The 22,514-nt window shown below is 47.9% G+C and overlaps 1 protein-coding gene across 2 annotated transcripts in view; it reads right to left on the bottom strand.

The window, feature by feature from the left end:
* The window catches only part of ZFYVE28 (zinc finger FYVE-type containing 28), a 65,132-nt gene that overhangs the window by 37,437 nt on the left and 5,181 nt on the right, over positions 1-22,514 (bottom strand). For both annotated transcript variants that reach the window (XM_045528191.1, XM_045528190.1), the window contains exons 2-6: positions 18,011-18,148; positions 16,049-16,251; positions 14,717-14,806; positions 12,868-12,957; positions 7,794-7,895 (exon numbers count right to left, since the gene is read on the bottom strand). In XM_045528191.1, coding sequence (XP_045384147.1) covers positions 7,794-7,895; positions 12,868-12,957; positions 14,717-14,806; positions 16,049-16,251; positions 18,011-18,118 — 593 coding nt within the window. In that variant the 5' untranslated portion in view covers positions 18,119-18,148. The remainder of the gene's footprint in view (positions 1-7,793; positions 7,896-12,867; positions 12,958-14,716; positions 14,807-16,048; positions 16,252-18,010; positions 18,149-22,514) is intronic.

Here is a 22,514-nt window from a genome sequence, read left to right on the forward strand (position 1 = left end):
GAGCTTATCTTCAACAAGGTTGCCAAGAACATACAGTGGGGAAAGGATATCTCTTCAATAAATGGTGCTGGGAAAACTGGATATCCATATGCAGAAGAATGAAAGTAGACCCTATCTCTTGCAATATACAAAAATCAAATAAAAATGGATTAAAGACTTAAATCTAAGACCTGAAACTATGAAACTACTAAAAAAAAAAAAACAACACTAGGGAAATGCTTCAGGACATTAGTATGGGCAAGAACTTCTTGAGTAAATACCCACAAAGCACAGGCAATCAAAGCAAAATTGGACAAATGGGATCACACCCAGCTAAAAGGCTTCTGCACAACAAAGAAAACAATCAACAAAGTGAAGAGACAACCCACAGAATGGGAGACAATACCTGCAAACTACCATTCTGACAAGGGATTAATAACTAGAATACATAAAGAGTTCCAACAACTCAATAGGAAAAAATAAAATAATCCAGTTACAAAATGGGCAAAGGATCTGAATAGACATTTCTCAAAGGAAGACATACAAATGGCCAATAGGTATATGAAAAATGATCAACATTATTATTCATCAGAGAAATGCAAATCAAAATTAAAATGAGATATCATATCACTCCAGTTAAAATGGCTTTTATCAAAAAGACAGACAATAATGAATGCCGGTGAGGATGTGGAGAAGGGAAACCCTCGTACACTGTTGATGGGAATGTAAATTAGTGCAACCACTATAGAGAACAGTATGGAGGTTCCTCCAAAAGCTAAAAATAGAACTACCATATGACCCCAAAATCCCACTGCTGGGTATACATCCAAAGGAGGGGAATTCAGTATATCAAAAAGACATCTGCACTCTCATATTTATTGCAGCACTATTCACAGTAGCCAAGATATGGAATCAACCTAAGTGTCCATCAATGGATGAATGGATAAAGAAATTGTGGTACCTATATACAATGGAATATTATATAGCCACAAAAGAATGAAATCCTGCCTTTTGCAGTAACATGGATGGAACTGGAGAACATTATGTAAGTGAAATAAGTCAGCACAGAATGACAAATCTCACATGATCTCACTCATATGTGAGACCTAAATATTTTTAAAAATTGACCTCATGGAGACAAATAGTAGAATAATGGTTACCAGAGGCTGGGAAAGGTAGCAGGGAGTGGGGGATAAAGTGGGGATGGTTAATGGGTGCAAAAATATATTTAAATAGTTAGATAGAATGAATAATATTTGATAGCACAACAAAGTGACTATAATCAACAATAAGTTAGGGCATACTTTAAATAATTAAAAGAGTGGAACTGAAATGTTCCTAAGACAAAGAAATGATAAATGCCTGAAGTGACAGATACCTCAATTATCCTTATTTGATTAATTCACATTATATGCCTGTATCATATGTACCCTATAAATACGTACAAACTATTATGTGCCCATAATTAAATTTTTTAAATAAATTGCAAAAAAAAAATTAATGTGGCAAACATTGATTTGGTTTTCAAATGTTAAACCAATCCTGCACACCTGGAATAAATTTCTCTTGGCCATAATATATTATCCTATTTACATATGGTTGAATTTTATTTGTCAGTGTCTTCTTAAGGGTATTTGCATCAATGTTCATGAGAGATTGTTTCTGTACTTATTGTTTCTTACAATATCCCCATCAGGTTTTAGTGCCAAAATTATACTCTCATTTTTAGAAAAGAGTTAGAAAATGTCTCTTTTTCTATGCTTTGGAAGAGGTTGAATAAGATTAGTTTTATTTATTCCTTAAATGTTTAGAAGAATACATAAGGAAAGTCATCTGTGCCTGATATTTTCTTTGTGGAAATGTTTTTAAATAATGGTTTCAGGGCAGGCATGGTGGCTCACACCTGCAATCCCAGCATTTGGGGAGGCCATATGAGGCCAGGAGTTCGAGACCAGCCTGGGCAACATAGTGAGATCTCATCTCTACAAAAAAAATTTTTTTAAAAATTAGCCAGGTGTGGTGGCACGCACCTGTAGTCCCAACTACTTTGAAAACTGAAGTGAGAGGACTGCTTGAGCCAAGGAATTTGAGGCTGCAGTGAGCTATGATTGTGCCACTGCACTCAATTCTAGGTGACAGAGCAAGATCCTGTCTCTAAAAATATAATTAATTAATTAATAATGGCTTCAATTTCTTTAATAGACCTTAGACCAAAAAATTTTTCCATTTCTTCTGTCACTTTTGATTAATTGCTTTATTGAGGAATTTGTCCATTTCACTCAAATTGTCAAATTTATTGATATAAAGTTTTTTATAGTGTTCTCTTACTATCATTTTGATGTCTGTAAGGTCTGTAGTGATGCCCCCTTTCCATTCTTATTGATAATTTATGTTTTCTCTCTTTGCTCTTTTTTTTTTTTTTTTTTGAGACAGAGTCTCGCTTTGTTGCCCGGGCTAGAGTGAGTGCCGTGGCGTCAGCCTAGCTCACAGCAACCTCAAACTCCTGGGCTTAAGCGATCCTACTGCCTCAGCCTCCTGAGAAGCTGGGACTACAGGCATGCACCACCATGCCTGGCTAATTTTTTTTCTATATAGATTTTAGTTGGCCAGATAATTTCTTTCTATTTTTAGTAGAGATGGGGTCTCGCTCTTGCTCAGGCTGGTCTCAAACTCCTGACCTCGAGCGATCCACCCGCCTCGGCCTCCCAGAGTGCTAGGATTACAGGCGTGAGCCACCGCACCCGGCTTCTCTCTTTGCTCTTGACTAGTCTTGCTAGAATTTTGCAATTTTATTATTCTTTTAAAATAACCAACTTTGGGGTTTGCTCATTTTTTCTTTCTCTGCATTTGTGTTCTATTTCATTGATGTCTGTTCTTATTTTTATTATTTCTTTCCTCTTGCTTTCGTGAGGTATATAGACTTATTATTTTCTAGTTTCTTCAGATAAAATTTTACATATTGAGTTTCATCCTTTCTTCTGTTCTAATTTATAGTATTTAGTACTATAAATTTCCCTCAAAGCACTGTTTAAGAGTTTCATCTTAAAATTTTTGACACATCATATCTTCATTATAATACAATTCAAAGTTCTTCTATGACCAATGAGTTATTAGAATTGTATTACTTAATTTTCATGTAACTGGGTTTTTTTTCCAATTTTTTTTGTTTTAATGTCTGGCCTAATTCCATTGTGCTCAGAGGATACACTCTTATTAATTTCTGTCTTTTGAGGTTCATTATGGCTTTTTCTATGGTCTAGCCATATGATCAATTTTGATAAATGGTCCATAAATGGTCTTTTAAGAAGAACATGAATTCTGGCAAATGTTGGGTGCTGTTATACATATGTCAATTAGGTTAAGTTTGTTAGTCTTATTATTGAGATTTCTTACGTCCTCAAGAAGTTTTTTTTCTGCTAGTTCCATTAGCTATACAGAGGTAAATTAAAGTCTCCTGATGACTTTGGATTTGTCTATTTTACCTTATATTTCTGTTGTTTGCTTTACATAAGTTTTAAAGCTATGTTATTCAGCCAGTACATACAGATTTGGGATTATAACATCTTCCTATTGGATTGCTTCTTTATCAGTATGAAATATTTCTCTTTATCTCTAATAATGTCTCTTGCCTTAAAGTTTACTTTGTCTAGTACAGGTACAGCCACACCAATTGTATTTGATTCATGTTTGCATGGTTTTTGCCATCCATTTACTTTTAACCTTGCTTATATCTTTATATCTGGAATATATCTCTTGTCAGCCAAATATAGTTGTTGTTTTAACCCAGCCTGGTAATCTTAGTTTTATACTTGGAACATTTAATTCATTTGCATTTAATGCAATTATGATATAGTTGGGTTGCATCTACCTTCTTATTTTTTTTCTATTTGGTCCATTTGTTTCATGTTCTTCTTACCCTCCATCTTTAACTATTATTTTAGTTTTATCCTAATATTATTACAAGCATCCTTGATTTACCACAGTCTAATATATTTTATAAAATTCTTCTCCAATACTGCTAGAACATTACAAACTTTAAATTCCATTTACCCCCTTTCTGTCTTTTCTGATTCTTCTATCATGCATTTAGTGCTATGTATAAGTTAAATTCTACAAGACATTACAATTACTGTTTTGTACAGTTAGCATTCATTTACATTAATCCATATCATGTTTTTTATTTTCTCTTGCATTTTCACATTTCCATCCAAGATTACTTTTTCTTTTTCATGAAGAACTCCAATTGGCTTTTCTTCATGTGCATGCTGCTGATAACAAATTCCTTCAGCTCTGTGTTTCAAAATAATTCATTGTAATAATTCATGAAGGTGAAATATCACCTTCATTTTTGAAGGATATTTTTGCTGGTTATAAAATTCTGGTTGGCAGCTATTTTCTTTCATCACTTTAAATATGTATCATTTCATTGCCTGCTGGCTTCCATTGTTTTTGTTTGTTTGCTTTTTAAGAACACAGCTGTCTATCTTATATTCCTTTCAAAGTAGTATGTCCATTTTCTCTTGCTGCTTTTAAGACTTTTTCTTTGTTTTTGTCAATTTCACTATGGTACCCCTAGGTTTTGTGTTTTGTGTTTATCTTTCTTGTAGTTTTCTTGAGCCTGCTGAATGTGTGGGTAGAGATTTTTCATCTTTTGGAAATTTGGAAAATTCTTGGCCATGACTTTTTTGAATATTGCTTTGCCCATTCTTTCTGTTCTCTCCTTCTGGGGCTCCAATTATGTAAGTTTGACCTTTTGAGTATATTGCACATGCATCTTATGCTCTGTTCTGGTTTTTGTTGTTGTTGTTATTACCTGTTTGTTTTTCCCATTCTTTTTCTCTCTGTGCTTCAGTTTGGGTCTCTTCTATTGAGCTGTCCTCAAGTTCACTACTTCTGTGTTCTGCTTGGTCCAATCTGCTATTAACCTATCTACTGTGTTTTCAGATTGTGAGATTTCTTAGCTCTAGAATGCCCTTTGTTTCTTTTTTTTTTTTGTACATTCCAATTCTCTGTTTAAATTATCCATCCTTTTATCTGATTTGCCCCCTTCTATTTCCTTTAACATATTAATCACAATTGTGTTCAAGTCCTTGTGCCTAATATCTGGATCATCAGCAGTCTGTATCAATTTTCTTACTCTTAACTAGCAATCATATTTTCTTGGCTCTTTACATTTTTAGCAATGTTTGATTATATGACAGACACTGGATATAAAAGAATCAAAGAGGTTACAGATGATGCTTCCCGCCCCCAGAGGGGATTTCCCCTTTCTTCTGTTAGGCAGATGATATGAGGGTCCATTATCACATTCCCTTCAGAAATCGAGCAGGTTGGGGCTGGGCTGTAGCTTCAGTCTGGTTACTGCAGTTCTGAGACTGGCTCAGCCTCCAGGGCCCCCTGCCCCTGCTTCAAAAATCTGACAAATGTCTCATGGGGTGACTGGCAGTGTGCTTGAGGCATGTTTGTCTCCTAAGCACCCCAGAACTGCGGAAGCCTCTCCCTGCTGTTTAGGAGTGTTCTGCCTGGATTCCCTGCCTCCCCCAAACCCAGCATGCATGCTGCTTAAATGCTCCAAGTTTCCGACGTGTTCCACCAGCCTCTTACCATTAGGTCCTCTTTCCCTCAGTGGAGAGTCTCTGCCTGGGAAGCCTGAGCCCTGAGCAAGCCTGGAATCATGGACTGCTCCCTGGGCAAAAACAGCTACAGAGACTGCCAGCTCACCTCCGAGAAGCTCTCCCCTCTCTGAAATTTTGGTTCATTCAATCCTCATTTCTGCAGTTTGGTTGCCTTTATACGTAAGATTTTTCAAACTTATCCAGTTTTTTTCTCATTGCTGCGGCTGGAGAATTACCCTGCTGCGACCTGAGGCATCCTGTCTGTCCCAAAGCAGAAGTCTTGCCTACATTTTGTGAAAAGATGTGAAGTTGCCTGGTTATGTCTACCTATATTTCATAGCACTCATTTGTTAAAATATCCACTCACAAAGTTCATCATATTCTTCAATTATTTTACAACTGACTCCAAGTTCATTTTTTTCATTTTTTAGAGACAGGGTGTTGCTCTGTCACCCAGGCTGGAGTGCGGTGAACACCATCATAACTCACTGCAGCCTCCCGAGTAACTGAGACTACAGGTACATGCCACCAGGCCTGGCTAATTTTTCTATTTTTTGTAGAAACAGGGTCTCACTCTGTTGCTCACAGTGGCCTCCAACTCCTGGCCTCAGTCCAAGTTCATTTTTAAGTACTTTATTTAGATATCTCTTTCCAGCTTTTCTTTCCCAGAGGTGGCATATGAGCCTGCAATGAAGGCTGCATTTCTGAAGCTCCGTTTGTAAACACTGGACCACAATGGACAATAGTGGATAAGTAAGTCCCTGAACCCATCTTTGGAGGAGCCTCAGGCTCACCTGTAGAGCCTCACTGCTTTTAATGTGGCGGGAGCACACATAGTGATTCCGATGTCTCAGGGTGGCAGGCAGGGCTGGCCTGGGACTGCACACCTGGGTCCCTGCTCCCATCCACACATGAAGTTTCCCTGAATCAGGGCCCCAGGGTGGGCTACAGAGTCTCGTTCCATCTATGCCGGCTTTTGGGGATAATATGTGATGAATGATATTTAACAGAGTCTGGGGATTTTAAATTGCTCATCCTTGATGGAGAAGGCTCATGACGTCTGACACTATAGGAGTCGCCCACCCCAACCCCCAGCCTGCAGTCTCCATGATCCCGCCTCTCTGGCTGCACCTGCAGAACATTCTGCCTCCAGGCCTGCTCAGCTCCCACCTTTCTCTCCACTGCTGCAGGTGGTAAGCCTGCTGGGATCACCACACGTGGCCTGGGCCCTCTCCCAGCCCCACACTACCCCATGCTGTTCCCTTCCCTTGCCCTCAGCCCCAGTGCCCACCCGCCCCACCAGTCCCTCCTATAAGACTTCCGTCTGCCCAGGATGTCCTGTGCCTTCCTGCTGGCCCTGGGTCATCCCTCGCCTATCCTCTTCCAGATGTCACCCAGGGAAGGTGGGACTACGGCCTCTGGGACCTGGGGTCATGACCCCCAGAGTGAGAGGGAAGCACCAACAGCCCCCACCAGACATACCACAGGCTGGATCGAGTGCCCCACCCTCAATCACACTGCCAAGGCCCTGGGAGCTCAAGACCCTGTTCTGGGTCACTTTCCACTGGACTAGCAGCACCTCTGGCTCCACATGGAGCAGAGTGATGTGCTCTATGGGTCCCCAAAGGAAATCTGGTCCCCAAGACCAGGGGCCTGGGTATGGTAGGACACACCCAGGGATCCAAGGCCACGGGGCCAGGGAGCCGCTTGGAGGACACAAGCCACAGCCTCACACCACCCCACCCTCCAGGTGGCCACAACAGGGCTCTGTCTATGCTACCCAGCAAAGCACTTTGTCCACAGGTAGAAAGGTGTGGAGTTTTAAAAGGGGCTCCAATGCATTGACACAAACACATATGAATAATTAAAGAAAAAGACCAAAGTATGAGCACCACTGATAGAGGTAAACTCCAGGGCTCTTGGTGAACAAAGGGTACGCAATTGTAAGGAACTGTGAGGTTTACCACTCCCCAAAGCTCTGCACAAAAGAGCTCCCAACCCCACATGATGCCCAGATGGCAAAAGCCAGACTGGGTTTGACCACCATAGGGCCATTTACAACCACGGGGAATATGACCCCTGGCCCTTCCTCACGGGAAGAAGGAGGACTTGGCGGTGGCTGAACACTTGATGGCACCCCTCCTTCTAACCCCCCCACCCCTTCCCCTCTCCTCCCCCACATCCCCCACCTCCCCCCACCTTATTTTCCGCAGCAACGTGTGGAAGGGCCGGAACAGCTCAGACATGTCTTCCACCTTGCGGTCCAAGTTCAGGGGTCCATCTGCATAGACCACGAGGCCACTGCATTTGAGACACAAAAGCCGGTGTAGTTAGGCCCCATGGCCCTGTGGGTGAGCCTGGGACCTCCCACTCAGACACCCGAGATGAGACGCACGGCCGCTGGGGCCCCACAGCATCGCCGTGCCCAGCTCAGTCGCCGGCTCACGCTTTGCCTCTTGTGAGTGAATCTTAAATAAGTTTAGAAAAAGGCAATGAAAATTAGACCCAAGTTGATTAGCTTATGTTCATTGGAGGTATCATAAAATAATCATAAAAATATATCTATGCACAACAGTATTGGAATCAGATAAATTAGCCTCAAGATTTGTTACTAAAATCCACCTTCTTGAAAATGGAAAAACTGGGTTTGTGGTTTAATTCATCTGTAGAGGTTTATGAGAATTAGACCTGAAACCATCTACTCCCAAAGCACATCAGAGCTGGAGGTGAGAACTGAGGTCCCCCATGGGTTCCCTCCCTGCAGTCTGGCCAATGCTCTGTCCCCGTTCCAGGCGGGAAGCAGCTTCCCATCGCCCCCCAGGCAGGACCAACCCTCTCTCCAGGATGCCACCACACCTCAAGAGGCCTCCCTCCCCAGGACTCCCGTATGGCTGAGGCTGGCTTTCCTCACCGTGCCCATCCCAGCATCCAGCTCAATGCCTGCTAGAGGACAAGATTGCTTGGATGCCAACCTCCGGCAGCCCCCTGTCCACAGGCCGACCACATTCTCCCTTGGCAGCCCCACCGCGCACTGTACGGCCTACGCAGCTCTGAGTGCACCTCAATCATCCACATATGGACCCATCTCTCCTCGAGAGCACTCATCCCCAGAGGACCCTTCTCTGGGTGCCTCCCTAGGTGTCTCAGGACCAAACCACTTCAGCATGTCTCAGGTGCCCAGGAAGCATCCACTCATGAATGTGCCACCTGTCCCCTATCTTCCTCATCTGAGCCAGGTGAGGGCCATGCAGGCTTGTTGCTTAAATGGATACTACCAGAATGTCTCTCTGTGCAAACATGATGTGGTCTTACTGGCAGGACCGGGGTGCAGTCTTCTTGTCTAACATGTCCAGTGCAGTGAGAAAAACCCAATAAACAGAATTGAACAAAGGGGAGAAAGGGAATTTCGTGTTTAATGGGGACAGAGTTTCAGTTTGGGACGATGGAAAAGGAGATAATGGTGGTGATGGTTCCACAGCAATGTGAATGTACTGAATGCCACTGAAATGTGAGGTCAGAAAGGGTTTAAATGGTAAGTTTTATGTTTTGTATATTTTACCACGAGAAAAAAGAACACATTGCTTTGATTTTGTTTACAAAAGTTTCACCTATCATATTGAGAAATTTTATAAAACAGGGACATTCTATTTGATCATTTTCATATTTTATACACTGGGGATGTTTTTGCATGGCATTAGGAATTTTTCTCCAACATTATTTAAATGGCTAGAGCATCATTTTTAATCAATCGCTTAATTTTGGATATCCATCCTCGCTCAAATTTTTATAATTACAAGTAATACTACCTGGATAATCTTTGTAAATATAATACATGTTTACACCCAGATCTGCAAAAGTCCACTGTGCCACCACATGCCAGGCACTAAGGGCACATCGGTGGATAAGGAATGTGAACATCCCTGCCCTCCTGGTGGAAGACAGGGCCACGTGGGGTCCTGGGCCAGCACCACCGACTGTGTCCACGCTGACGGGAACTGGGAAGTCCTAAAGTACAGCCAGGGTGTGGAGGAGTCTGAGCCTGGTGAAGACACTGCCCCCAGAACACAGGTGGCCACCAGGGGCGAGGGACATCAGAGCCACTCCGGCTCTGTCCCCACCGGCCAGTGGGAGAGGGCCAAACTCACCAGCCTCTTCAAGCCCCCAGGCCTCAGCCAACTGCCGCTCCTGCCTGGGCAGGCCTCCCTGAGGCCTCACAGCCAGTTTCCTGCTGCTTCTGTCACAGGCCCAACACCGGCTCTGACCCATTGGCTGGACCTGGTCCTGCCACCTCCAGCTGCTGGTCCGAGCAGTGCCTTGTCTCTGGCAGCCCCTCAAAGCCATGGGGGCCAGGCACACAGCAAGTGCCGCCATACATGGTCATTGTTCTGTGACACTGTTTCCTGGGGGGACCCTGGGGGGTCCTGCAACAGGGGAATAAGGGAAAGGGGCCACAGAGAAGCTCCACGCTCTGCTCCCCACACCTTCCACTCTGAGTGCTCCCAGGGGCTCACCTGGGGGTCCCAGGATACCCACATCACAATCCTGTGAGGGTGGGGTCCCAGGAATGCAGCCTGCCTGGGTCTCCAATTCTCCAACTGCTCATCTGCCCACCTGTCCATCTGCCCCATGGGCACTGTAGCATCCCTGGGATAAGCACAGGACTGGTATACAGCAGTCACTCAATACATGCTCCTGCATGAATACAGGAAAGAGGAAGTCCTGGGCCCCACCTTGGGCAGCTGTGGCCTCTGCCTGTCAGCCCATGGTGGCTGCTGTGGACAACAAGGAGCAAGAGGGGGGCCATCAGCACAGGGCTGTGGGTCCTCCAGCAGCCGTGGGACGGCGGGTTCCCGTGACAGCCCTGTGCACCTCACTATCCCCCGGAGCCAGACCTGCTCCCCTCCTCCTACCTATACTCTGAGCCCCTCTCATCATGTGGGATCCCCCAGCTTCCTTTCCAGGCCCTCCCTCCAGCTTGAGCCCGAGGGTATCCCAAGCTGCTGCCTCTAGGAAGGGACCCTGGGGACAAAGCCCCTGCCAGCAGCCTCACTCTGCCTCCCAGGTTCAGGGCTTCCGGGCGCTGTGGACCCGGATGGACCTGCAGGAAGAGCAAAGGCTCGGCCACCAGCAGGTGGACCAAGAGGTGGGCAGACAGAGAACTGAGCGAACACGGCTGTGGAAGTCCAGAATCACAGCGAGCCAGGGGTCACTCAAGGCCTCCTCACTTTTACTCTGAAACTGGAATGCTGCCTCAGGGGCCTCAGCTTCCCAGGAGCTTTAGAAGAAGCTCCCTCTGTCCTGGCCTTGGGGGGGACCTGCACACCCTGGGATGGAACTTTCCAGGGAAACAGGCTGGGAACAAGGCACAGATAAGCACGTGAGCGATTACGTGCTGACTGGACACTTCGCAGCACTTGCAGGAAATTTTTAAAAAGAAGATCAGGGTTTTTGGTGTTTCCTGAAGGCAGTGTCCAAACCTCAGACCTGCAAGTCCCACTGGGACGAAGGGGACAGCTGCCCTTAAAGGAGAGGCTCACAGACCATCACCCCTGCCGGCCAACGTACGGCCCTGACTCATGACAACTTTGCTGTTTTGTTTTTCAAACAAAGGGAAGAGTAAGGACCCCAGATGTCCAGCATCTTCTTCAAAATGAGTTTGGTCACAGAGAGACATTGCCTGGAAAGAAAACATCACAAAATCCTGCACTGCAGCCCACAGAGCAGAGCTCTGTGTGCCAGGACACCCTCCTCCAAGCCACCTTCATGATGGCCACCGAGGACATCCTGTCCTCCAACTCGTACATCTCCAGGCCAGAGGAAATTCCCAAACCCTAATGACTATGAGGATTTCAGAGTGTCTTCTCTCTGATGTGATGCGACCCAGTCCCACTCCTCTGCTGACTGAGAGGAGCCAGCGCTAAGAAAAGAGGGAAGATGACAAAAGGAGTGAGGCTGGCACGGAGCCGTCGGTGGGGGGGGGGGGGCGCCTCTGGACAAGCCCTGGGCCAGACGGCATCCAGAGACACCCCGGAGGCACCTGAATCCCTCAAGGTTGCTCTGGGAGACGGGAGCAGACCAGGCCCAGAGCAGGGTCTGGTCTCCTCACCCTGCCCCGAGGCTCCCGACTCCTGCCTGATACTCAACTTATCTCTGCAGTTGAAGAAAACACCCCTGTCCTCTGCAGGCCCAGGAGGCTGGCCCTGCCCCGAGGCACTGCCATTGCCCCACACTCCCACCGCTGCACCCCATTTCCCATGGGGGATCTGTGCTTGCCCCAGCACACTGCTGCATGCACCTGTGCTCCAGGTTCCCCCCCCCCGCCCTCAGCAGGGCCTCTCCATGGCCTGAGACTGGGCCAGTCCTGGCCTCTGGGCCCACCCCACACTGCCCCCAGCCACTTTACATCTCCAACGGGCACCCATCCCAAGGATTCCTCATTCCCCACACCTGCCCATCTCCACACCTGCGGGCCAGCAGCCTCTAGTTCATCTCCCAGCTGCAAGCCCAGGGGGCCCATTAACTCCCTCTCCTCCCTCCGTGGCCACCCACCTGGCAGGAGGGAAGGGGGAGTCCCCGTCTGGATTCAGGCTATGCTTGCATGGCAGTGAACCAAGCCCCAAAACACCTGGGCTTTGACCTTGGTCCCAGAAGCTCAGAGATGGTTTGCAAGTACCCCAGCACTGCCCACCTCAGTGTATTTCAGGCCTAAAATTCTATGTCTTGACATCTTTGAGCCCCACAAGGCCCCAAAGCCTACCTGTGAGTTCCTCCCTCTCCCAGATATGCCCCTACCGCCAGCCAGACCAGCTGCACCACACCTGGTCTTCAACCTAATGGATTCCACCTCCTTGCCAGCCCTCAAAATTATTCAAACAGACCAATCACATCCTCCTGCGGGAGCCAGGGGCACTCCTCCTCCTGTTACTACAAAGCCTGCCTCCCACAGCCCCTGCTCCGTCACTCTGTTCCCGAGTGCACGGCTACGAGTCTCTGCGACTAATAAGCTAATAAGCTGCTGTCCACCTCACTTGTCCAGTGGCGGGTGGTTGGCCAGCTACACTATTTAGTGCGGGAGGCCCCTCCCTTGCCAACAAGCTACATGGGAGGTGCTCGGAAAACCTGGGTCCTCACCTGCCGAGGGCCGACGGCAGGCCTGCTGGCACCCGATCTGGGCAGCTGAGCAGCGCCTGTCCGGGTGTGAGTACCATGCACCAACACCCAGCGGGGACCTGGCGCCAGACTTGACTGTTGTCCCAGCGGGAGGGGCACTCACCACACGATGGCCAGCCTCGGGATGGTGAACATGAGGGCCGGCTCGTAGTCGTCAATCATGTCTTGGGTCAGGTACCCGAAGTCCAGGGCCCTGTCCAAGGGGGAGAGAGTGAGCAGGGCGGGGCTGGCCCACCCACACCCTCGGGTCAGGCCGGAGCCGGGCAGGGGCAGCATGCGTGCACCTGCAGCCGCGCTTAGCAGACACGTCCAGAGGGCAGCGCGGACCATCCAGAGGGCCGGTGCCGGGGAGACCCACACCCTGACGCTCAGCCCGCCCAGCTCTCCGTCTGCCTGCCCCGCCTCTGTCTCAGGAAGCAGGCAGTGGGCAAAGTGAGTGGGACAGCTGTGACGTCCAACAAAATAAGAAAAATAATCTAGTCAACAGCTTTGCTTAACCAGGAAATTGAAACAACTCAAGTGTCAAGAATAAGCATGGAACAAAAATACTACCCCAAATAATTTAACACTTCCCTGAGAAACTGGATGTATTTCCATTCCCTGGGCGTATACAAAGGGGCCTCTTTCTACACCTGATGAGCAGGCCTGTTGACATAATGATTTTTCAAAATAAAAGTTTTTTCAGGCATCTTATTTTCTGGCAATTTGAAATATCTCTCAAAGCATAAACAGTGAATAATCCATCTTTTAAAAATAACAAAGTTATGATACGATATGAAGCAGTTCCAAAACATACCTAACACCATAACACTAGTCAAATCACAGAAACATTCTAGGTTAAATATTAACCCCCAAATCCATTCAGAAAATGTGCCTTTAATAACTGTAAAAGGCCGGATGAGAATGTTGATGATTCACCCACACAAAACCTTGTTCAGCAGACATGAAACCCAGCAAGAACCCCATCCTGGCCTATAGAATTAAGGAGGTAAGTAAAGTGAGAGGTGAGGAGAGAGGAGTGAGAAAGTGAGGAGATGAGGAGGTGAAGAGGGAAGAGGTGAGGAGTGAGGAGGTGAGGAGTGAGGAGGTGAAGAGGGAGGAGGTGAGGAGAGAGGAGGTGAGGAGATGAGGAGGTAAGGGGTGAGGAGGTGAGGGGTGAGGAGGTAGGAGGTGAGGGGTGAGGAGGTAAGAGGTGAGGAGGTGAGGAGTGAAGAGGTGAGGAGGTGAGAAGTGAGAAGGTGAGGAATGAAGAGATGAGGGGTGAGAAGGTAAAGAGTGAGGAAGTAAGGAATAAGGAGGTAAGGAGTGAGGAGGTGAGCAGTGAGTAGATAAAGGGGGAGGAGTGAGGAGATAAGGAATGAGGAGTGAAGAGGTGAGGAGTGAGGAGGTGAGGAGTGAAGAGGTGAATGAGGAGGTGAGGAGTAAGGAGGCAAGGACTGAGAAGGTGAGAGAAGAGGTGAACAGTGAGGAGGTGAAGAGGTGAGGAGTGAAGAGGTGATAAGTGAGGTGGTGAGGAGTGAAGAGGTGAGGAGTGAGGAGGTGAGGAGTGAAGAGGTAAGGGTTGAGGAGATGAGGAATGAAGAGGTAAGGAGTGAAGAGTGAGGAGATAAGGAATGAAGACTTAAGGAGTGAGGAGGTGAAGAGTGAGGAGGTGAAGAGTGAGGAGGTCAGAGAGGAGGGGGAGGCAAGGAGGTTTGGATGTCCCCTCCACCATTACTGATCCTCCCAGCCAGCTCTCCTCCTCTGAATCATGACTTCGCCTGCAGTATCTACCCTTTGCGCCAAGAGAAAAGTTACCATGAGGTGGAGGAAGGGGCGGGCAGAGGGGAGGAGGGAGACCACCGGGCTCTGCCCAGCAGGGAGGCAAAGCACATGCGCTGCATTCCCCCAGGCCTGTATCAGCAGAAAGGATCAGGAGCTCGGACACCCCACCCTGGCCCTCCTGTCCTCACCTCTCCACTGTCTCGCAGAACAGCACGATGACCTCCTGCTGCACGTAGTACTCCCTGGGAGACTTCACCGGCACCATGGCTGAGACATAGCTGCAAACACAGCGAGGAAGGTTAACGCTACCCCCCGGGCCACCTGTGGGCCTCTCCAAATCAAAGAATGTGTTAAACTAAAACTGCAACACTGCCCCATTTCTACAGTTTCATAAGTGCGCAACTCCCAGCTTTACAACTATTTTAAATCAAAGTTCCTGCCAGGGAAGGCCCAGTCCAGGGCCTCCTCAGGCCCCATTGCTCTGCCCTGTTGGCCCTGAAACTGTCGCTGCCTGTGTACACGGCCTGTCTCCCCTGGCAGCACTGGCCTTATCAGCGAGCAAGTGAAGGAATGAACGAAAGCATGCGCGCCCGGGTGGGTGAACAGGTGAACACCCTGTGAGCCCTGCATGGGCAACCTCATGCTGTGGGCACCTCGGTGGCCCTGCAAGCCAGCCCAGGCTGCACAGGCACTCATAGGAGGCTGGGTGGGTGGCTACAAGGACGTTAAGGTTTGTCCAACCATGCCCCGATGAGAACATTTTCTTTTTGTGTTTTTTCTTTCTTTCTTTTTTTTTGTTTTTGAGACAGAGTCTCACTCTGTTGCCCAGGCTAGAGTGCAGTGGTATCATCATAACTCACTGCAACCTCCAACTCCTGGGCTCAAGTGATCCTCCCGCCTCCGCCTCCCAGAGTGCTAGGATTACAGGCGTGAGCCACTGCACTCAGCCCGAGAACATTTTCTTTCCTTCTAATTCACTAACTGATTTTTTCTTATGAAAGCTTATTTAGCAAATCTGGGAAGACAGAAGAAAATGAAAGTCTGTTGTCCCTGCTCTCACTTCCTAGAGAGCACAGGCTTTAATGTGGTGGTAGGTTTCCTCCTAGAGTTTGACAGATGACAATTTTTACTAACTGGGACCACAGTGGACACAATGCTGCCTCCTCTTTATCTCATCTACTGTGAGCGCTGTCACATCTGTGGACGTGCCTAGCCCTGTAGGCCTTTCCGAAATCCTCTGCCCTGGAGGCCCACGCCAGCCAGACCCCTACTGGTCCCACCTATGTCCCCTCTGCTTATCTCCCCTCTCCAGGAAGGTTCCTCCCCCTCACCGCCCACACTGTGCCCTCCAGAGTTAACTACACCAACAACGGCCCTGGGCTGGCCTAGCTCCTCCCTCTGCAGAATTTTCTAGCTTGAAATATCAGAGTGAGCTCCTGAGAGCTGGCACCACCCCTCCACTCACAAAGCAAAGGCCGGGTCCCCCAAGCCAATGGCCCACGCAGGCAGCCCTCAGTCACCTCAGCTCAAACTCTGCAAACAGGACGTCGAAGTGCCTCAGCGCCTCCCTCATCTTCTCTGTGTAGGTGTTGAGGTCCCGTAGCGCCTGGTCTCGGAGGGCGCCCCGCACATCCTCTAGGCTGCGGGTCAGCTCCTTGGCCAGCGGGCGCATGGCCATGCTCTCAAGCTCCCGGTTCATGATGATGGAGCCAGCGGCCAGGCACTGTGGGTGGGGGCACACAGTCAGGGAGGGGCCTGGGACAGAGGGCAGGGCTCTCAGGAGTCACCCTGTCCCCAGGGAGCCCGGCTCCGCCACGCCCGGAGGTTTCAGTGCCCATCTTCCCACTCTAGAGCAAGGACCTGCAGCTGGTACCCCCTGGAGAGGCTTCTCTTAAGTTCAGGATGCCAACCTTTCGAGGAAGTCAGACACCTCCTGTCAATACGCTCAGACTCAATGCCAGCCTCCCGGGCAGGCAGGGAGGGCCTCTCCACACCCATAAACCCCCAAATCTGCCCTGGGCTCTGGAGGCAGGCCCTAACATGTCAGTGACGGGGGGTCCCACCAGCCACTCTCAGGGACAAGGCCTGTGACGGGGGTGCTCGCCCACAGCCAGGCTTCACTGGGTTCAGGGCAGAACCAATCACCAGCCAATGGACGCGTCAGCGATAATCAGACAAGCAGGACAAGAAGCCATTTCCCAGGTGACAGAGCCAGGGGTGGAGGGTTTCCCAGGGCCACCTGGAGGGGAGCGTGGAGCTTGCAAGCACCAGACCACACAGGAGCTGACGGGGCCCCGAATGCCAGGTGCCCATCAAGCCAGCAAGTGCAGGGCCTGCCCCTCCTCACAGCTCCTCACCCTCCATCTGGGACCCAGAGGTGAAAACAGGCTGGGGAGGAGGGACAACCTGCCTGGGGGCCACCCATACCCCCACAGCCTTGGCGGAGGACACCTTGACCAGACAGTTCAGAGGCGTTGGGCAGGCGCAGGGACAGGGTAAAATGGGGAGCAGATGGGCACAGGGGCTGGGCAGCATCATGTAAGGGCCCGGACATCCAGGAGATACGTTGAGATACGTGAGGCAGGAGGGCAGGACAGAGGATGGGACGGGTGTCGGGCTGCAGTCAGACACCAGGCAAGGCCAAGGGGAGGAGTTGGGGGGGGTCATACGGTGGGGGCTGGGGAAGGCTGGCCCACCTCCTTGCAGGGAGCGGGGAACCTTCCTGTTGGTGCCTCAGCTTCCTCGTTGGGAGCTGAAGATAAAGATCTGACCGGCTATCCTGTGATGCCATGAGTGAGGTCCACACAGCTCCCCAGCCCTGCTGCCACCCTCACTGTAGGTGGGGGAGGGGATCTATTGTCCTTGATATTGGTGTTACTGCTATTAAGAATCACTTTTAGGCCAGGCATGGTGGCTCACGCCTGTAATCCTAGCACTCTGGGAGGCCGAGGTGGGAGGATTGTTTGAGCTCAGGAGTTCGAGACCAGCCTGAGCAAGAGCGAGACCCTGTCTCTACTAAAAATAGAAAGAAATTATATGGACAGCTAAAAAATATATATATAGAAAAATTAGTCGGGCATGGTGGCACATGCCTATAGTCCCAGCTACCTGGGAGGCTGAGGCAGGAGGATCGCTTGAGCCCAGGAGTCTGAGGTTGCTGTGAGCTAGGATGATGCCACAGCACTCTAGCCCGGGCAAGAGAGTGAGACTCTGTCTCAAAAAAAAAAAAAAAGAATCACTTTTAGATCCTGGATGTCTGGAGGTCTCAGAACCTCATAAAAATCACATGAGAACTTCATTTGCATGTGCCGTTTTGGGGGGCCCAAGTTCATGTCTTTTCCAGACCCTCTTGGAGGCTCAGACTGAGCCACGGGGGAGACACCAGGTCCCTGCACCAGCAGGTGCCCACAGACGAGATTCACAGGGACACAGTGGGATACTGCCCAACGTGAGGCCGTGGAACCCAGGTGGCCGCCCACTACCTCGGCGCCGAACCACAGCTGGCCAGCCAGGTTGTCGTGCCGGATCTCCTCAGGGAATTTGACGCAGAAATCCCGAGGGGCTCGGTCCTGGGGGATGCACTCATCCATGATCTGGTTAATGATGTTTAACACGTTGTCCTGAAACAGAAACAGGGGACACACAGTAATTGCTGCATCCAGCTGGCGGCTCTCACCTACTGCTAGAAAATATGCACAGTGCATTTAACTGCTTTTAGGATTGCAAAAGTGATATGGCGCACACCCATGCTTGCTAAACCGTTGCTACAAAAAGTTAGAATATTCCAGAATTATCTAGAGTAAAGAGTGGAACTCCTGCACCTCCCCGACACCTATATATTCTCTAGAGCTGCAGGCCCCAACTTCTGAGCTGTGGATGGTACCAACCCAGGCCTGTTAGGAACAGGGCTGCACAGCAGGAGGTGAGCAGCAGGGAGCGAGCGAAGCTTCATCTGTATTTACAGCCGCTCCCCATCGCTCACATTGCTGCCTGAGCTCTGTCTCCTGTCAGATCAGCAGCAGCGTTAGACTGTCATAGGAGCACGAACTCTCCTATAAACCGTACATGCGCGGGATCTAGGTTGCTTGCTCCTTATGAGAATAATGCCTGGTGATCTGAGGTGGAGCTAAGATGGTGATGCTAGCACTGGGGAGCGGCTGCAAATACAGATTATCATTAGCAGAGAGGTTTGACTGCACAATAAACGTAACGTGCTTGGATCATCCCCCAAACTATCCCCCTTCCCCGAGTCCGTGGAAAAATTGTCTTCCATGAAACCGGTCCCTGGTGCCAAAAAAGGCTGGGGACCACTGCTCTAGAGTATGTGCTGGCATGATGTCCACGTCCCATGCAGACGTCACATAACCCCTTGTAACAGCTGTACTGGATTCCTTACGGGAAGAGGGAACCCTTCCTCTACTGACTGACACCGGGCTCCCAGCAGGCTTGGCACGATGACTACCCTTGAGCATCTCTCTCTCTCTCTCTCTCTGTGAACACCTATACGAGTATTCCTTACAACAGAGCTCGAGAAGTGGAATTGCTAGGTTGATAGACACATGCAGAAATTTGATTTTTGCTGCCAAATTGTTGTGTTGCTTTTATTGAGATTCCAAGCCTGTGTCATCCTAGATTTTCACAACACTGCCAAGCAGCATCTGCTGTAGGGAGTGACAGCACTAAAAGACAGTGTGAAACCTGCCCAGGACTCCAAGGCCTGTCCCTGCAGTGGAGGGACAGGCCCCGGTGAGAATAAAAGGGCCTCGTGTAACACCAGTGTCCACCAGAGCCATGGGGTCAGACCCTCAGCAAGCAGGGGACCCGGGCAAAGCCCTTGTACTCTCTGAACCTCAGTTTACTCCTCTGTAGGGTGAGGGGCACAAACCCATGTCTTAGGGTCAGGCGAGCACAGCTGGGCCCTGCTAGGGAGCAACGTCCCCTCCCACCTCCTCTGGAACCAGCACATCAGTAACACCGAAGAGGCACCAGCTTCCGTGACATGGAGACCCTGACTCCAGCCCTCACGGCTGTGCCACTGGAACAGGCCACTTCACTTCTCTGAACAGCCAGTCCTGTCTGTGAAATGAAGACAATGATCCCCAGCTGCTGAGGGGACCGTGAAAGCTCAAGCCTGGAAAACCCTTGGCTCCATCTCGGCCCCCGGCCAGCCTCAATACACAGCAACATTTGTGTTAAAGACTCTTTTACTTTATTTCCTTGTTCTCAAAATACAAAGCACAATGGGCTGTTCTGAACACTTTCTGTGTGTAAGAGAAATAAGCCCATTTTATTGCTTCTTAAATTACATTCCATCCTTTTCTTTTAAATTATCCTATTCTTTAGACATCAACCATTCATTCAGAAGAATTAAAGAACATTGAAAGCTTAATTTTTCTCCTTTAATTTATCAAATATAAAGTTAATGCACAGTCATCATAGGAAAACTGAAAACAGTGGAAAAGCATAAAAGCAGGAAAATGTCCCTAGGGAAATACTCCTGCAGGTTGGGCATAGTTCCTTCTAATCTTTGTCTTCGAGCAGTGGTGAGATAGTCCTGTGAGCATAATTTTGTACTTTGCACCTGTCACTCACGGTTGGAACATGTTATGACAACTCTTCACAAATCCAGCTTTTGACAGATGGCTACATAAGGTTCCAGCATATGGGCCATCCCATTAGCTCACTCCTCTCACTGTTGCGGGACACTAATGATGTTTCTAATTCTGTACACCACATAATGCTACCATCACTACAGTGGCACACAACGCTCTAAATTTTGGATTACTTCCTTAGGACCCACCAATTTCTAGAAATGGAATTACAAAGTCAAGAGTGTAAACCTCATTTATACGCTCTAATTACATTCTACCAAATGGCTTTCCAGAAAGATCACACTAATTGACACTATCACCCTCGGCAATTTTAAAGCTCAACTTCCCTCCTTTTTGCCCTCTGCAGCTTGAGTTTCATTTTTCTTAGGAAGCAGATATGAAAAATCACTACAAGCAGAGAAGCCCAACCTTTCTAATCCAAGGAGTCAACATACATGAACCTCTGAAGGAAGTTCTGCAATATAAAGCCTTTATAATATAAAAAATAAAAATAAAATTTAACCAACATCAAGTGGTACTATTGTCACTTCTTCTTAGAAGGTTTTCTGGGTAGGAAGGTCCCTTACTCTAGATGCAACAAACTAATGAGCAAACAATGGTGATAATAACAGCAGGCAGTGCTCCGAGGCTCAGTGAGGAGGCACAGCTTGCTCAAGATGGGGGAGCCTTCTAGGCAGTGCTTGGACTCACTGCGCACCCTGCCTGCTCTGCCAGAACATCAGCTGCCTGAGGGATGGGTCTTTTGTTATTCAGTCATGAGGCCAAGAGAGCAATGCCTAATGCAAAGTACTCCCCAACAAACATTCGTTGGGACCTCTAAGTCCAGCCAAGATGGAGTAGCAGGAACCCACTTTACTCACTGCAAACAACAATAGCAACGATTGCCCAGACACTGGACATCATACAATGAAGGACAGTGATCCCTCAGTGGTAGGAGACAAACAAGGTGAGCCCCACAACTGCCCGACTCACTGCCTTGAGGAAAGTTTCAAGTCATGACACAGAGAAAAGGAAGCCGGTGGAATCCAGGCAACTAGAATTCAGAGGACAGAGTTCAAGAGTACAAGAGAGGGGAAAGCTGCACAGAAAGAGGACTCTGGAGCTCTGGGGAGGGTGCCCTCAAGGATTAAGCAGAAAATTGATCAACATATGCCTGTGAGGAGATTGCCTAAGCCTGGGAAAGAAGTGCCTGAAGGATTTGAGGAAGTGGTGTCAGGGCCCTCCAAGGTCTGGAGCTGTCAGAAAGCACATAATTCTCAGAGCACCAGGTTGAGTACCCAAAAGCATCTTGCCTAGTGTGGAGAATAGTTAGCTCTAGACTAAACACAGCACTGATCCTGCCTAATACCTTAAAAAATAAGATCCAAAGTAGTAAATTGTTTCTAAGTAACTAAACTGCATCACAGAACAAAGCTCAAAAATACTTATAGGAATACAAAAATAGCCCTAAGCAAGGTAAAATTCCCAATGTTAGGCATCCAATAAAAAATTAACAGACTTGCAAAGAATTAAGAAAACATGACTCATGACTATTAATAAAAGAAAAAGCAATCAATCAAAATCAACCCAGACTTGACACAGATGACAGAATTAGCAATCAGGGACATTAAGACAGTTGTTATAACTGCTTTCCATGTGTTCAAAAAGTTTAGCAGAGACAATGACGAAATTAAAAGAACACACACTGATCTCTTAGAGATGAAAATTATAATGTCTGCTGGACACAGTGGCTTGTGCTTGTAATCACAGCCACTCAGGAGGCTGGCGTAGAAGGATTGCTTGAGCCGAGGAGTTCAAGAGCAGCCTGAGCAACATAGCAAGATTCCATCTCTAGAGATAAAAATGTAAAAAAAATTACAATGTCTAAGATGACAAAATTTACTGGATGAATTAACCTCAGAGCAGACATTTCAGAAGAAAAGGACAACAAACTTGAAGACATAGCAATTGAAACTATTCAAGTGAATCAGAGAAAATAATAATAATAATAAAATAATAATAATAGGACAGATCATCAGTGAGCTGTAGGACAACTTCAACAGGTGGAATATGCATGTAATTCAAGTCCCATAAGGAGGAATGGGGCAGAATCATAAAAAAAGATAGAATATATTAAAAATTATAAGACAGTATAAAATTGGAGCCAATTAATCAATAAGGAGGAAGAAAAAGGAAAGAGGAAACAAAGAAGAGATGGGACAGACAAGAAACAACTAGCAAGGTGACAGACTTAAGCCTAACCATATCAAAGACATATTAAACAAAAATTACCTAAATACCCAAACTAAAAGGCAGAAATTTTCAGATAGCATAATGAAGTGAGACCCACCCATAAGCTTCCTACAAGATAGCATACAAAGACACATACAAAGAC

The sequence above is a fragment of the Lemur catta genome, chromosome 17, assembly GCF_020740605.2.
Source record: "Lemur catta isolate mLemCat1 chromosome 17, mLemCat1.pri, whole genome shotgun sequence".
NCBI classification, from domain to species: Eukaryota; Metazoa; Chordata; class Mammalia; order Primates; family Lemuridae; genus Lemur; species Lemur catta.